The sequence below is a fragment of the Schistocerca cancellata genome, chromosome 5 (assembly GCF_023864275.1).
Source record: "Schistocerca cancellata isolate TAMUIC-IGC-003103 chromosome 5, iqSchCanc2.1, whole genome shotgun sequence".
NCBI lineage: Eukaryota > Metazoa > Arthropoda > Insecta > Orthoptera > Acrididae > Schistocerca > Schistocerca cancellata.
Window position 1 is genome coordinate 76,145,214 of NC_064630.1, and position 16,061 is coordinate 76,161,274.

The 16,061-nt window shown below is 41.2% G+C and overlaps 1 protein-coding gene across 6 annotated transcripts in view; it reads left to right on the top strand.

Moving 5' to 3' along the window:
- Window positions 1–16,061, top strand: part of LOC126187647 (protein phosphatase 1B) — a 253,308-nt gene that overhangs the window by 133,910 nt on the left and 103,337 nt on the right. For all 6 annotated transcript variants that reach the window (XM_049928851.1, XM_049928852.1, XM_049928849.1 and 3 more), the window contains one exon: window positions 3,407–3,509. In XM_049928851.1, coding sequence (XP_049784808.1) covers window positions 3,407–3,509 — 103 coding nt within the window. The remainder of the gene's footprint in view (window positions 1–3,406; window positions 3,510–16,061) is intronic.

Here is a 16,061-nt window from a genome sequence, read left to right on the forward strand (position 1 = left end):
GTAACTTCCCCAGTACAAGTGCTACTGGATTTTCAGTTTACAGATAGGCTGTCCCTTCCCAGCATTTCTTGCCCAATTCTCTTAGTGAGTAGACAAAATAACTTCACTGAAATCGTGTTTATATAATGGATTTATTTTCAGTTTCTTAAATGAGTACTTTTTGCAGGTGTTAAGAGAGCTATTATGTAATATATGTTCCTGTAAACAATGCTGAAGTGTTTTATTTGTAAGTGTTAAGTTGTCAGTGACCCATGTTGTGCTGGTGGGGAAGGGATTGAATTGGTAAATGTGACACCTTGCTGCTGTCTATCATTGACAGTGTGTTGTAAAGCCATGTAATTGTGTGGTAGTTCCTTGATGGTGAATTAATGAATCACCAGAAAATTACTGCACTTATTTCACCATTAATTGTGTTACTAATAGGCTGCATAAATCTTTTCCATTCAGGAACTGCTGGGTCTTGTAGAGTGGGCTGTACTGAGTGGAGCATGCCCACAGTATAGCTTCCAAGATGGGTGTTAACATGTCTGAGGGAATGGGACTGATCACGTTGAAGTATAGAACAGCAGTTTGCTATAATGCATTGTGTCACTTACACTGAAACATCTGAAGTGCTCCAACACCTAGGTAACGTACCTGTGTTGTGTATGGATGCAATTTAAGCCTCTCTGCCTCTTTGGATATTTGGATAACTGAGGCTGGGATGATGCATTTGGTACGCCTGATGCTGTGAAAAGCATTCCAGACTATGATATTGATATTGGAGACAATGAGACTATAGTTGTCAGATACATATTGACGGAATGTTAGAATTCGGGGGGGGGGGGGGGGGGGGGGGGGAGGAGGCTCTTCAAGTGTGGTAGACAGTTGACAGCTCCAGCTGTTTAAACTGCAAATAAGTACTCGGTTAATAAACTGAAAATTACTCCACTACATTAACACGATCTGAGTGAAGTTGTTTTGTTTACTCACAGAGGAGCACAGGACAGGAAATACTGATGAGTGAGGAGGTATAGTCTACCTGTAAACTGAAAAACAAGTAGCACTCAAGGTATGAGAAGTCACCTTTCCCAGCAGCTACAAATGCACCTTAGGGTGACTCAGAATCATATCCCCTGTAGCAGTTTAGAACAGTGGATTTACAAAGATTATCTGTCCATATGTGTTTCCTGCATTATTGTCAGCAGTAACTCATATCAGTATTCCACAAATTATCCCATCACGATATTATCGAACTTAGCCTCCCGTGATCATTATCAGAAACGTGCGGTGGTGTTACAGTATATGAGTGTGGTGGTGACTGAGGGAAACACGGAACACTGTGAATAATTTCAGGACAGTTGTGTGGACACTGTCAAGTAGTTCAGCATGTCCTCACGAAATATCACGATAAAAACTCACAATAATCTGATGAAGTGGCCTCACCTACAGGTGTAATAATATTATGGTCAACTAATAATGTTAATGCGCTTCGTGAAAAAATGAACACCCATCCAGATATGTTTGCGCACTGAATCGCCGGTGATTCGTAAGGCGAGCTGCAGAAGGGTCAGCGTAACATTCTGAAAACACTGTGTAGTTACTTCTTGTGATGTAGTGGGGTAGAGAGAGGGAAGGGGGGTGAGGGATGTGCCAGCTTGCTCTAAAGTTTGGTACTTGCGCGACTACAGTCCAGTGGCCTGCCTTACCTCCCGAGTCTCCCTCTCCCCCACCTTTCAGCCCGTCTACACTGAGCCCCCAGAACTCAGTCAATCCCTTAATACAGCTCTACTGCACTTGGGTGTAGTACATGCATTTAAGATGTGTTTTGAATGACTTTTAAGATAAACATTAATTATAGACCATTAAAACAATTTTGTTAACAATCTAAATTTTTTACATGCCCTGCATGCAGAAACTATGAACCCTAGAGGAAAAAAATGAATAGTACCTTTTTTTTAGAAAATTTAATGTAATTTAATTTTATACTGGGATAGATTTTCATACAAGCCACAGTTTTTGAGTTACTTGAGAAAAATATAAAAATGTGACCTTTAAATGCCAACCCCACACACTCCACTGGTCAGGATTTTTAATGTGTCGTTCAGGACTCTCTCTCTTAGCACTGTGCAAAAATTTGTGACTACACAATTTTTTCCCCTAATTGTTCTTTTCTGGTCTTCATTGACTGGACTACCATCCGGATGTTAGTATTGATTATACCTTGCAACTATCATAAAATTTTGAGTCTCATCAGCTTGCCAAACATAATTTGATGTGTACCACTATACTTCCGTTGACAGTGCCCTCACTCTAAATTGGGAAACAATTTATATATGTATAATGCAGTTATCTAGTTGCCTAGTGTTGCAGTGAATATAAGGTGAACTATCTTATCTGGGACACTCATACTGTACATCTAGTTCCTGAGATCATTTCTTGTAACATGCTCTTCACAAGAAAACTGAACAACAATGTTCCAGTAGCCCCTCTGAGGTCTTTCTCTAGCACTTGCCACAAAACATGACAACAAAGATGGCCAGATATTAGATTTAGTTTAGGATTATAATGTATCAACAAATGTGTCCAGTACAGATCTGATCTGTCTCATTACACCAGTTGCACAGTGATGACTTCCTTACTGACCATGAGATCCACAGCAGTGCAGAGAGAAGTCCACTCTTCATGAATTAAAGCAACTGCCTTTGCTCACATTAACCTTTGTACTTGTTTGTGTTGCTTTTTCACAATTGAAAATACAAACAACCCCCCCCCCCCCAATTAATGGCAGTATGTTTATGTGAGTACAACATAGTAATGTATGTACATCTAGTTCCTGAGATCATTTCTTGTAACATGCTCTTCACAAGAAAACTGAACAACATTGTTCCAGTAGCCCCTCTGAGGTCTTTCTCTAGCACTTGCCACAAAACATGACAACAAAGATGGCCAGATATTAGATTTAGTTTAGGATTATAATGTATCAACAAATGTGTCCAGTACAGATCTGATCTGTCTCATTACACCAGTTGCACAGTGATGACTTCCTTACTGACCATGAGATCCACAGCAGTGCAGAGAGAAGTCCACTCTTCATGAATTAAAGCAACTGCCTTTGCTCACATTAACCTTTGTACTTGTTTGTGTTGCTTTTTCACAATTGAAAATACAAACCCCCCCCCCCCCCCCCAATTAATGGCAGTATGTTTATGTGAGTACAACATAGTAATGCTTAAATCTGATATAATTAAATTTTCCTGGAAACATTTGAGTCTCATCTTTATCTACAATAATGTTATGTGGTGTCACCTGAGACTATAATAAAATCTGTTTGGGTTGTGCATCAGAATAGTGTGGGATTGGTGTGGATTTAATACCAATGATATTGACTATACCAACATTTTTTACTTTTATTTTTTCCTTGCAGATATTATAAACCAAGGCGACACAGTGGAATTTCTCCATGTTCTTCAGGCCCTTGCAGATGAGAACATACCAGGACTTCCTCCAGGAGGTGGCCTTAGTGCAAAGTATGTATGAAATAGGAACCTGTTTTATTTTGTAGTTAATGTATAAATATCAATCCTTTTTGCCTCAGGTGGCCAAGTGTATTCTTCTTCTTCTTCTTCTTCTCCTCTCCTACTTTATTTTTAAGTTATTCATAGTATTTTTTAAAGTTAGATCTTATGCATCTATGTTTTTTAATATGCCCGAATTACTTACCTCTAGTGACACACAAATTTTATGTGTACGTGGTATCACTTTTGCACACACAGTGAAAAATTGGAAGTACCTTAGAGCTGGTAAGCTAGGGCACAAGGTCCTGGAGCGAAAGCCAGTGGACTTCTGCAGCAACAATTTGTTAACAAAGGAAGTTACAAACAATTTCTCACTGAGCAACAATTATTTTAAAAATTTCCCCAAATTGAAATTTGTGGAGACTGCCCCACTGCAGCAATTACTTTTGTTAAAATTAACTTACACTGAATAATAAATGAACTTACATGTACTAACCCACTAATTTTTTAACACCATCTAAGAACTACAGGGACTATCCCACTGCAGCAACTACTCTTTGTTAAACAACAGATGCTGAATTTGAACCTCTTTAAAATATTAAAAAATATTTAAATATTAACACTTTCCTCGGGATGCAATTAACAGGTACTAGCCCACAGCAGCAGTTACTCTTTCTTGAAAAGATGTTATTGAAGTTTCAACTATCTTACTGGAAAAGTTGCCTTTGAAGATTGCACTGGCGTATACACCCCATGCAAATTGTCCAACCATTAACTGTGTGCGACATCCTTTGACAAGAAGCAAAATTTGACTCCATTTGTGAATGCTATGGTCTGGGGGCAGTTGCTACCAATGTAGTAACAGTTTTATACAGTCCTTATGAAATGAGTTAATCACTACTAACAGTACAAGGATATAGGACATGTCAAAGTATTTACAAATTTATATCTAAAAACAAAGATGATTTGACTTACCGAACGAAAGCGCTGGCTTGTCGATAGACACACAAACAAACACACACACACAAAATTCTAGCTTTCGCAACCAACTGTTGCCTCGTCAGGAAAGAGGGAAGGAGAGGGAAAGACGAAAGGATTTGGGTTTTAAGGGAGAGGGTAAGGAGTCATCCCAATCCCGGGAGCGGAAAGACTTACCTTAGGGGGAAAAAAGGACGGGTATACACTCGCACACACACACATATCCATCCACACATATATCCATCCCCCTAAGGTAAGGTAAGCTAGAATTTTGTGTGTGTGTTTGTTTGTGTGTCTATCGACGTGCCAGCGCTTTCGTTTGGTAAGTCAAATCATCTTTGTTTTTAGATATATTTTTCCCACGTGGAATGTTTCCCTCTATTATACACTCCTGGAAATTGAAATAAGAACACCGTGAATTCATTGTCCCAGGAAGGGGAAACTTTATTGACACATTCCTGGGGTCAGATACATCACATGATCACACTGACAGAACCACAGGCACATAGACACAGGCAACAGAGCACGCACAATGTCGGCACTAGTACAGTGTATATCCACCTTTCGTAGCAATGCAGGCTGCTATTCTCCCATGGAGACGATCGTAGAGATGCTGGATGCAGTCCTGTGGAACGGCTTGCCGTGCCATTTCCACCTGGCGCCTCAGTTGGACCAGCGTTCGTGCTGGACGTGCAGACCGCGTGAGACGACGCTTCATCCAGTCCCAAACATGCTCAATGGGGGACAGATCCGGAGATCTTGCTGGCCAGGGTAGTTGACTTACACCTTCTAGAGCACGTTGGGTGGCACGGAATACATGCGGACGTGCATTGTCATGTTGGAACAGCAAGTTCCCTTGCCGGTCTAGGAATGGTAGAACGATGGGTTCGATGACGGTTTGGATGTACCGTGCACTATTCAGTGTCCCCTCGACGATCACCAGTGGTGTACGGCCAGTGTAGGAGATCGCTCTCCACACCATGATGCCGGGTGTTGGCCCTGTGTGCCTCGGTCGTATGCAGTCCTGATTGTGGCGCTCACTTGCACGGCGCCAAACACGCATACGACCATCATTGGCACCAAGGCAGAAGCGACTCTCATCGCTGAAGACGACACGTCTCCATTCGTCTCCCCATTCATGCCTGTCGCGACACCACTGGAGGCGGGCTGCACGATGTTGGGGCGTGAGCGGAATACGGCCTAACGGTGTGCGGGACCGTAGCCCAGCTTCATGGAGACGGTTGCGAATGGTCCTCGCCGATACCTTAGGAGCAACAGTGTCTCTAATTTGCTGGGAAGTGGCGGTGCGGTCCCCTACGGCACTGCGTAGGATCCTACGGTCTTGGCGTGCATCCGTGCGTCGCTGCGGTCCGGTCCCAGGTCGACGGGCACATGCACCTTCCGCCGACCACTGGTGACAATATCGATGTACTGTGGAGACCTCATGCCCCACGTGTTGAGCAATTCGGCGGTACGTCCACCCGGCCTCCCGCATGCCCACTATCCGCCCTCGCTCAAAGTCCGTCAGCTGCACATACGGTTCACGTCCACGCTGTCGCGGCATTCTACCAGTGTTAAAGACTGCGATGGAGCTCCGTATGCCACGGCAAACTGGCTGACACTGACGGCGGCGGTGCACAAATGCTGCGCAGCTAGCGCCATTCTACGGCCAACACCGCAGTCCTGGTGTGTCCGCTGTGCCGTGCGTGTGATCATTGCTTGTACAGCCCTCTCGCAGTGTCCGGAGCAAGTTTGGTGGGTCTGACACTACGGTGTCAATGTGTTCTTTTTTCCATTTCCAGGAGTGTATTTACAAATTTAGATCAATTTAAAATAATCTAATTTGCATACACATATATTTATTTACAAATAACTTATTAAATAATGTAACGCCACATTGTTCACTCATATCTCGTTTATCATCAGTCACTGTACACACATTGTTTCATAACACTTCACTCACTACACACACACACACACACACACACACACACACACACACACACACACTCTGGTGATCTCTGGGTCATTTTAGGTACCGCAACTTCCCATTTGCTATCCTGAAAAACTGAGTCAGCATCCCTCCATAATGAGTGAGATGTTGAGCTCAGAAAGAGGAAGAGGTGTTAGTATTGTGCTATGCATAGCTTGGGGGTACGTATTTCTAGAAAGGGAAAAAAAGAAGGAAAAAACATAAAGTGAAGGTGTTATGTGGATTGATGGATATTTTATAATCATCATCATCATCATCATTATTATTATTATTTATTTGTATACACAACGTGTTTTTTAGCTGCCTTTTTAAATAAGTGTATTTTGGCAATTTCTTTAATCTCTTTTGGTAATTTATTGTACAGTTTTATTCCGTGGGAGAAAATACTGTTTTCAGTTTTATGTTTATTTTTTCTTCGTAAAAGTAAGTTGAGTCTATCTCTTGTTGCATGGTTATGGACAGAGCTGTTTGTGCAGTAATTACCAATGTTATATTTGATGTGTACAACTGACTGGTAAATGTATTCACATGGAGCAGTTAAAATCCTCAGTGTTCTGAACAGATCTTTACAATGAGCTTGACTAGTACTTTTGGTTATTATTCTTATGGCTCTTTTCTGGAGTTCGAAAATTGTGTTGATATTTTGTGCATTTGTTCCCCAAAAGAGAATTCTGTAGCTAAGAAATGAGTGTACATATCAATAGTATGTAACTAAAAGACACTGCATGTTACACACTGATGATAGGATTCCTAAGGGCATAACATGCTGATGACATTCTGTTTGCAGGTTCCTTTGTGTGTTCACACCACTTCAACTGAGAATCAGTATTCATTCCTAGAAATTTTGCATTTGTTACACAGTCTATAGAGATGCCATCTACATTTAATTTATCATTGTCATATTTCCTCTTCAAATTGAAATTCATGGCATTAGTTTTCTTTATGTTCAATGTCACTTTATTACTTATTGACCAATCACAAACTTCCTTGAGAGTTTCATTTGCTTTCTCGGCAAGGAGTTCTCTTGTTTTCTCAGTGACTATAATATTGCGGTCATCAGCGAAGAGTATTTTTTCACCATGAATAACACTACTGGGAAAGTCATTGATGTATATCAGGAACAGTATTGGTCCTAATATGCTACCTTGCGGAACCCCTATATTAACGTATTTTGGTTCTGATAAGTGTTTACTAAATGTTTAAATCTATTTGAAGTAAGTGTTATCTCTAGTCTTTGTATCCTATCTGTTAGGTATGCTCAAAACCAGTCGTTAGCTACCCCTCTTATTCCTACTGCTTCTAATTTATTTAATGGAATCTTGTGGTCAACTGTATCAAACGCCTTAGAAAGATCCAAAAATATGCTTGTGACACACTCATCTTTATCAAGAGCATCAAGTACAACTTTTGTGAATTCTGCTATGGCTGACTCCATATTTTTACCAGTTCGGAAACCAAACTGTGATTTGCTTAAAAGATTGTATTTATACAGGCAATTCATTAATCTGTCTTTCATAATTGCTTCTATTATTTTTGAGAATGCTGATAGCAGGAAAATGGGTTGGTAATTTTCTATGTCTTCTGCATTACCTTTCTTAAGCAAGGGCACAACTCTTGCCTGTTTTTACTGCTCTGGAAATGTCCCTGATGACAGGATTCATTTATTATATTTGTTAAGGGGCCTTGTGTAGTCCTTATGCATCGTTTCAGCACACCCATTGGTACTTCATCTAAGCCTACTGACTTTTTATTTTTTAGTTTTTGAATTGTTTTACTGACTTCATTCTCTGTGGTCAGAAGTAACATCATTGTATTTAGTGCAACATTATTTAAAGGTGTTATATTTGTTTGGTGGAATTTTTGCTGTAACTTCTCTGCAGTACTTGAAACATGCTCGTTTACATAGTTTGCTAAGTGCTGTGGATCATTTATTACTTTATCCCCCTCCCTTAGCAGTATATTAATCTGTATTTGTTTGCCTCACCCCATTTCCTTTTTTATAACATCCCAGACTGCTTTGCTTCTATTCTCTGCATATATTATTTTGTCATTAAATGACTTTCTTGCAGCAATCAGCACCTACCTATAGATCGTTTTGTATCTATGATAGAAATGTAAGCATTCTGTATCATTGCTAATCTTTTTCATGGAACTGAGGTGTTTAAGTGTTTGGGAGGACTTCTTAATACCTGCTGTTATCCATCTGTTTTTGTGAGATGTTGATACAGACATGCATACTTTTGGAAATGCCTTTTCAAAATTCAATTTAAACACTGTGGAGAATTTAGAGAATATTCACATTGGTTTCCTTGTACACTTCATCCCAGCTTTGTTTTTCTAGTTCTTTTGAAAAATCTTTTATTTTAATTTCTGATAGATGTCGTTTGTAGGCTCGTAGTTTAGGGAATGATTCGATGCCTGACTTTACTGTTGTTATTTGATGGAGATGGTCTGATAGTCTGAGATCTTTTACAGCTACATCGCATTTCTCGCTTTCCATATTTGTGGCCACATGGTCAATTACTGATGAAGTCGTTGTGGTAACCCTTGTGGTGCTATTGACCAATAGGGACATGCCAAAACATTGAAGGATGTTTATGAAGGTGCTGCTGGATTCCTTTATGATGTTAGTGTTGATGTTAATGTCCCCACACAGAATTATGTTGACCTTTGTACCTGAGACTTTATTTAGAATGTCTGTTAACTTATTGAAAAAAAGTGTCCACACTACCACTGGGAGATCTATACACACACAAAATGATTAATTTCTTGGTGATATCAAGCCCTGTTACTTCAATAGCTGATATTTCAAAGTGTTTCTCTTCACTTGTAGTACTGAGGTCATGTCTTGATTTGAACTGTGTTCCTTTTCTGATATAAATGCATGATCCTCCACCTCTTGAAGTAGTTCTGCAGTAAGAGTTTGCCTTTTCATACAGTGATAATACTACATGTTGGATTTCTGTGGCTCTACACCAGTGCTGAGTAATAAAAAGTACTGTGCAGTTCAAAGATTGGAGCTCAAATTCTAATAGGTGTATTTTATTTTTTATTGATTGCATGTTTTGATGGAGGATTGTTAAGTCTATGAAATGCCCCATGTTACTCTTTCTAGTGGTTTGTTTTTCTTTGTGACATCTGGAATATGTGATGTTTGAGGTGTTAAAACCTGTCTTGTGAGTGATTGTTTCAGTATTTTTTAAAGTGCTGGAGATACTCTTTAGGCAGGGGAACGTGTTTTCTGGATTTAACCTAAAAAGACCTACTTTTCCTGCCTATGACAACAGGTCTTTGACCATGTGTGGCCTGAGATCCACCCCCTATACTTTTATGAATCAGCTGTACCAATCTTCCCTTCCCAGTCCTGTTTAGGTGTAGGCCATGCCTAGTGAAACCCCATCTGTTAATAGTCCCGATGGGCACTAGAGGAACATGAGCAAAGTTGGCTGTCCTCAGAGCCATCCCTAACCCCACATTGATTCGCCTCACAGCTCCATCAAGGTGTGGTCGATCATGATGCCGGAACAGCTCAACAAAGTGAACATTGGTGCCATGAGTCAGGGAAGCTATTTTGTCCAGGTAACCACCTGTGTCATATGCCCCATCCCTGTCCAAGCTGTTTCCTGCTCCACCCACTATCACTACATGGTCCTCTTTTGTAAAGTCCTTACATAAATACCATAGGTCCTCTATCACCTGACTTAGCCCTGCATTTAGCTTGAAGATACTGGTGGCCTGGTACGCTGCCCCTAAACCTTCCTGTAACTGAGGGCCTACAACTCGCCCATGGCTACTACCTAGCAGCAGCACTTTCTTCTTCCTAACACTTTCTACACTCCTAGGTTTCTTGGACTCAGCTGAAGTGTGCTGCACATTTCCTGCTCCTCATTCTACCTGAGGCTCTTCTCCACTTAACTCTGGCAGTGGTAGATACCGGTCTTTTTTGTGTCGATGATAAAACTGTCAGATCGCGTTCTCTTTCTTCCTATCCTCCTACTAGCTGCCAGTTCCCTACCAGCCTCCTCCCCCCTATCTCCCTTGATCCTTATGAGTTCCTTCCTTGCTTCCTCCAACTTTGCTTGAAGCGCACACATTTTCCTTTCCTGTTCCCCAGTCAAAATGTTCGTACTGCATACTCTGCAGTTCCAGGAGAGAGCCTCTTCTGTTCTCCCAACATTCTCCCCACTGCATCCTCCCCAGTGAAAATATTGTCTACAAGATTGGCAACAAGTTCCTCTACTCCCACATTTCTCACTAGTGGTCAGTTTTGAAAGAGTAATTAAGTTTAAAGAATGTTTTAAATTTGTCAAGGATGAGAGATTGGCTGTGAGTAAACAAAAAATGGCACAAAGGTCTTATGTGCGGTGGTTGTTTTTTGTTTTTGTACTGATTTAGAGATACAATGACAGAAGAATGAATTTGTAATTAATTTGCTTCTAGACAGTTTACGTTATCAGACATGTTTGGCCAGGTTTTTAAACGTTTATAACTCGGAAAATTTAGGCCTAGATCGCGTCTATCTAACTAGTAAACAATAAGAAATGTGTTAGTTAAATACAATTTAGAAACGTTTAATTACACTTTTATTGCGACAGTAGACACAGATGAAACTAGTAGCAGTCTTTTTTAAATGAATTTTGACATTCAAGAAAACTTGAATAGAATTTTTTGTGTTTATGTCACGCAAAATTTCTGCTTATGTCGCGATTATTGGGACTTCAGCTAAAGAGAAAGTTTTTTCAAGAACAAGCGCTGCTGGGATGCTAATATTCAGTTGTGTGACAGCAAGTATACAAAACAAAGAAAGTTTAAATTTGACACTATTTTCTCTTAAATAAGTTTTTTTAGCGGACGAAGAAAATACCTGTGATCTCATTTGGTGGCCATCTAGGAATCATCTGTTCTTTAACTTGCAAGAAATGTTGAAATACAGTTGCGTGTGCTAACCCACTGTTTCATATACTGTCAAAACAGATACAACCTTATACTGGCTATTCAGATGAAATTTTCAGCACTAACACACTGTGACATCTGTTCTTTAACTTGCAAGAAATGTTCAAATATATTTACAAATACTCACACACTGTGGCAGTTAATCACAAACCAATACAATTTTGTATTGGCTGCTCAAATAAATTTTGTGGACACTGAAAACTGTGGCATTTACTAAACCGAAATGAAGGAGACAAATCAACAAAGAACCGTGGGAATCTCTGATCCTTGTAACCACTTTCAATTGCACTGTGAAATATACATAACAAGTATAATCCCACTGTCCCCTACTTGTGTCAGGGACCTACCACATCAACCAAATTGCACTTCATGACTGTGATAGCCACTGCCGCTTCCTCTCTGTCGCTTCACACATCACGTCCGAATCAACAGCATGTTGTACTTCAAATCGATGGGTCCTTCCTCTTGTCGTTCGCTCATGCAACTACTTCCACTATCCATCGTCAACCAACTGTTCCTCACACAATTCACGGATGTTATCACCATGATCCATTTTCCATCTGGCGCGGGCCAACCTCTCTGATGTGCATTGATACCAGGGACATATTGACAGACATGCATGAGAACTGCAGCCTTCTTAGTTGATTGTTGAGATTATTTTACCATTGACAAACATAATAAATAGTGTTGTCATCGGTTGACGTTTTTGAAGTCCTACATTGTGTCAGTATTTTGTGCAGTCCTCAGACAGTGCGCCACTGACTTTTAATTGATTTGTTTTGTAATAAATGCATGACAAATTTTTGCCATGAATTGCTCTTGAATTTTGTAAAGGAGACCACTCACTGAATAGCAGAAGCACTGTCATCAACAGGCACAGAGAAAGAAAGAAAGCTTGGTAGCTTATAGAGTTAATCCTTTTTGGAGCTAAGGCATGCACACACACACACACACACACACACACACACACACACACCTGTGCCCCTATGTAGTGCTGGCTGGATGCACAATGCCTTGACTGCAGTTTGGTAGGTGGGCTGGGTGGGGTGGGGGTTGTATCAAGTGGGGTGGGTAAAGATGGAGATAGGCTGGATGCTGGAAGAGGGTTTGGGGGTGGTTGTTAGTGGTTCAGGAGGAGGCAACCAATTTGCTAACTAGGAATGTGAGAGGGAGGGGTGGCAGGTGTACATGTTAGGCATGTGATGCAGGGGCGCTGGAGTCAGTGGCCAGCAGCACACAGTGAAGGTGACGTGGAGATGTGAAATTGGGAGAGTATGATAGGACAGAGGAAGAGGAAACTTGTGGGAGGGCAGTATGGGGGCAGTGTATCAATGGAGATGGAGGCCAGGGGGCTTACAGGGGCAAAGGATGTGTTGGGAGGACAACTCCCACTGCACAGTTCAGAAAAGCTGGCGGTGGCGGAAAAGACCCAGATGGCCCTGGCTATGAGGCAGCCATTGAAATTGAGCATGTTGTGCTCAGCTGCATGTTTTGCCACTGGGTGGTCAACTTTGTTCTTGGCCACAGTTTGACAATGGGCTTTCGTTCTGGTGGGCAGCTAGCGGTCGTCGTACAGGAACAGCTGGTTGGTTGTCATACCAACATAAAAAGCTGTGTTGTGATTGCAGTGGAGTCAGTATACGACATGACTCCTTTCACAGGTGGCTCTGCCTCTGATGGGTTAGGATAAGCCTGTGACAGGACTGGAATAACAAGTGCTGGATGGTTGGATTGAGCAAGTCTTGCACCTGGTCTTCCACATTGTTATGATCTGTGTGGCGAGGAGTTGGGTGTGGAAGTGGCATAGCGGTGGATCAGGGTGTTGTATAGGTTGGATGTGTGACATAATACCACTTCAAGAAGGAGCGGAAAGACTTACCTTAGGGGGAAAAAGGACGGGTATACACTCGCACTCGCTCGCGTGCGCGTGCACACACACACACACACACACACACACCTCCATCCGCACATATACAGACACAAGCAGACATTTGTAAAGGCCAAATATATATATGAATATAATAGAGGGAAACATTCGACGTGGGAAAAATATATCTAAAAACAAAGATGATGTAACTTACCACCACGTGATTTACCAACTGACCTGCCTACACTGTGAAGCTTTCTATGTGGGAATGACCAGCAACAAACTGTCCATTCGCATGAATGGACACAGGCAGACAGTGTTTGTTGGTAATGAGGATCACCCTGTGGCTAAACATGCCTTGGTGCACGGCCAGCACATCTTGGCACAGTGTTACACCGTCCGGGTTATCTGGATACTTCCCACTAACACCAACCTGTCAGAACTCCGGAGATGGAAACTTGCCCTTCAGTATATCCTCTCTTCTCGTTACCCACCAGGCCTCAACCTCCGCTAATTTCAAGTTGCCGCCACTCATACCTCACCTGTCATTCAACAACATCTTTGCCTCTGTACTTCCGCCTCGACTGACATCTCTGCCCAAACTCTTTGCCTTTACAAATGTCTGCTTGTGTCTGTGTATGTGCGGATGGATGTGTGTGTGTGTGTGTGTGTGTGTGTGTGTGTGTGTGTGTGTGTGTGTGTGTGTGCGCAAGTGTATACCTGTCCTTTTTTTCCCCCTAAGGTAAGTCTTTCCGCTCCCGGGATTGGAATGACTCCTTACCCTCTCCCTTAAAACCCACATCCTTTCGTCTTACCCTCTCCTTCCCTTTTTCCTGATGAAGCAAACGTTGGTTGCGAAAGCTTGAATTTTGTGTGTATGTTTGTGTTTGTGTGTGTGTCTATCGACCTGCCCGCGCTTTTGTTTGGTAAGTCACATCATCTTTGTATATATATATATATATATATATATATATATATATATATATATCACATTTCATTTACAGTTTCCTACATGACTACAGTGTAGTTTCTGTAGGAGAAGGTTGGCTTCATAAGTTTTGGCTAACTATTCTTACGTGATCAGTTCACACGTGCTCCAATTTGAGCTTTAATTATTCGTAACTTTGTTGCCTCAATTGGGTTTACTGCCATTGAATTTGTCTCCAGTGGTGTACTCAGATCACTATTGGTTGTATTATTGCCTTTCATAATATAACTTCAAAATATAATTTTCTCAGGGTTTCTTAACACTAATATCTTTCTGGGTTCAATGAAAATCTTATATCTTAACATCTACACACACATAATAGAACAAATAGAATTGTTCGAACAAATGCTTTAGCTTTTTACACATATTAAATGTTGTCCATCACATAAACTATTTACTAGTGAATTGTTCATTTCAACTGTCCTCCTTAACATCTTTACACAACAGATTATTGCACCTTGACATCAGTTTAGCTTTGTGCAATCATTTAGAGCATGTCAATTTTATCATCATTCAAAGAAGAAAAACACAAATAATCCTAGAAAAAGGGAAACACAAACATATCCTTATAGTTACATATTTCTGCACTCTAGTATATTCTCTATACACATTATATATTACTACTGGTCATTCATTGTACGAATAATTGTACATCCTTTCGAGGGTACAGCCCCCGCACTTTCCCCGACTGAGGATCTGTTAATAAGGCCCATTTTGTGTTATTGGCCTGCTATTATCGTATCGCTCGCCGTTTTGCTGCTCCGGGCTAGGCCTGCGATTCTGTTGCCAGATTCGGTTTCAGTCACTGTGATTATTGTTATTCCATGGAACTCTGGAATTTTTCCATCGGCTATTTCATGGATGTCCAGCTTCGTACCGGTCATGGAACCTCAGTTTCGTATCGTTATTGAACAGAGGACCATTGCCGTTTCGGTTCCTCCCTTTATTCCCGTTCTGCACAAGTTCTTGCCGTTTATTGTTTCCTCCATCGATTACACAATTAGTGTTTGACGTATTATTATTTCGGTCATTTCTGTATCCGGATCTGTTATTTCTCACCTGATTAGATGCTGCCTTTACGCCTTCTTGAATAAGATCAATGGAGTCAAGAACAGACAAAAAATGCTCCATGTCATTTTCTGGCACATATACGAGTTTTTCTTTTACGTGGATTGGTAACTGCGACTTTAAGAGTCTTATTAGATCTCTTGCTGAAATTTGTTCATCCCAGTAGCGGGTTTTATTTGTATATTGTTCGAAATATTTCCTTAAGTTTCCTAGGTCTGGGGAATATGGCTACGTATTGTAAACTTCTTTACACAATCGTTCTTGTATGCATGCTGACCAGTATTTAGCCAAAAATGCTTTCTCAAATTGTTTGTAGGTTGTACAGTTGTCAGCTGCTTCTGTCACCCACAATGCGGCATCCCCTTGTATATATGATGTGGTGTCACCTCCAGACACCACACTTGCTAGGTGATAGCCTTTAAATTGGCCGCGGTCTGTTAGTATACATTGGACCCGCGTGTCGCCACTATCAGTGATTGCAGACTGAGCGCCGCCGCACGGCAGGTCTAGTCCAGAGAGACTCCCTAGCACTCGCCCCCAGTTGTACAGCCGACTTTGATAGCGATGGTTCACTGTCTACATACGCTCTCATTTGCCGAGATGACAGTTTAGAATAGCCTTCAGCTACGTCATTTGCTACGACCTAGCAAGGTGCCAAATTCAGTTACTGGAAGTCATATCTCAAGAATGTATTCTGAACAGATAATATTGTGAATC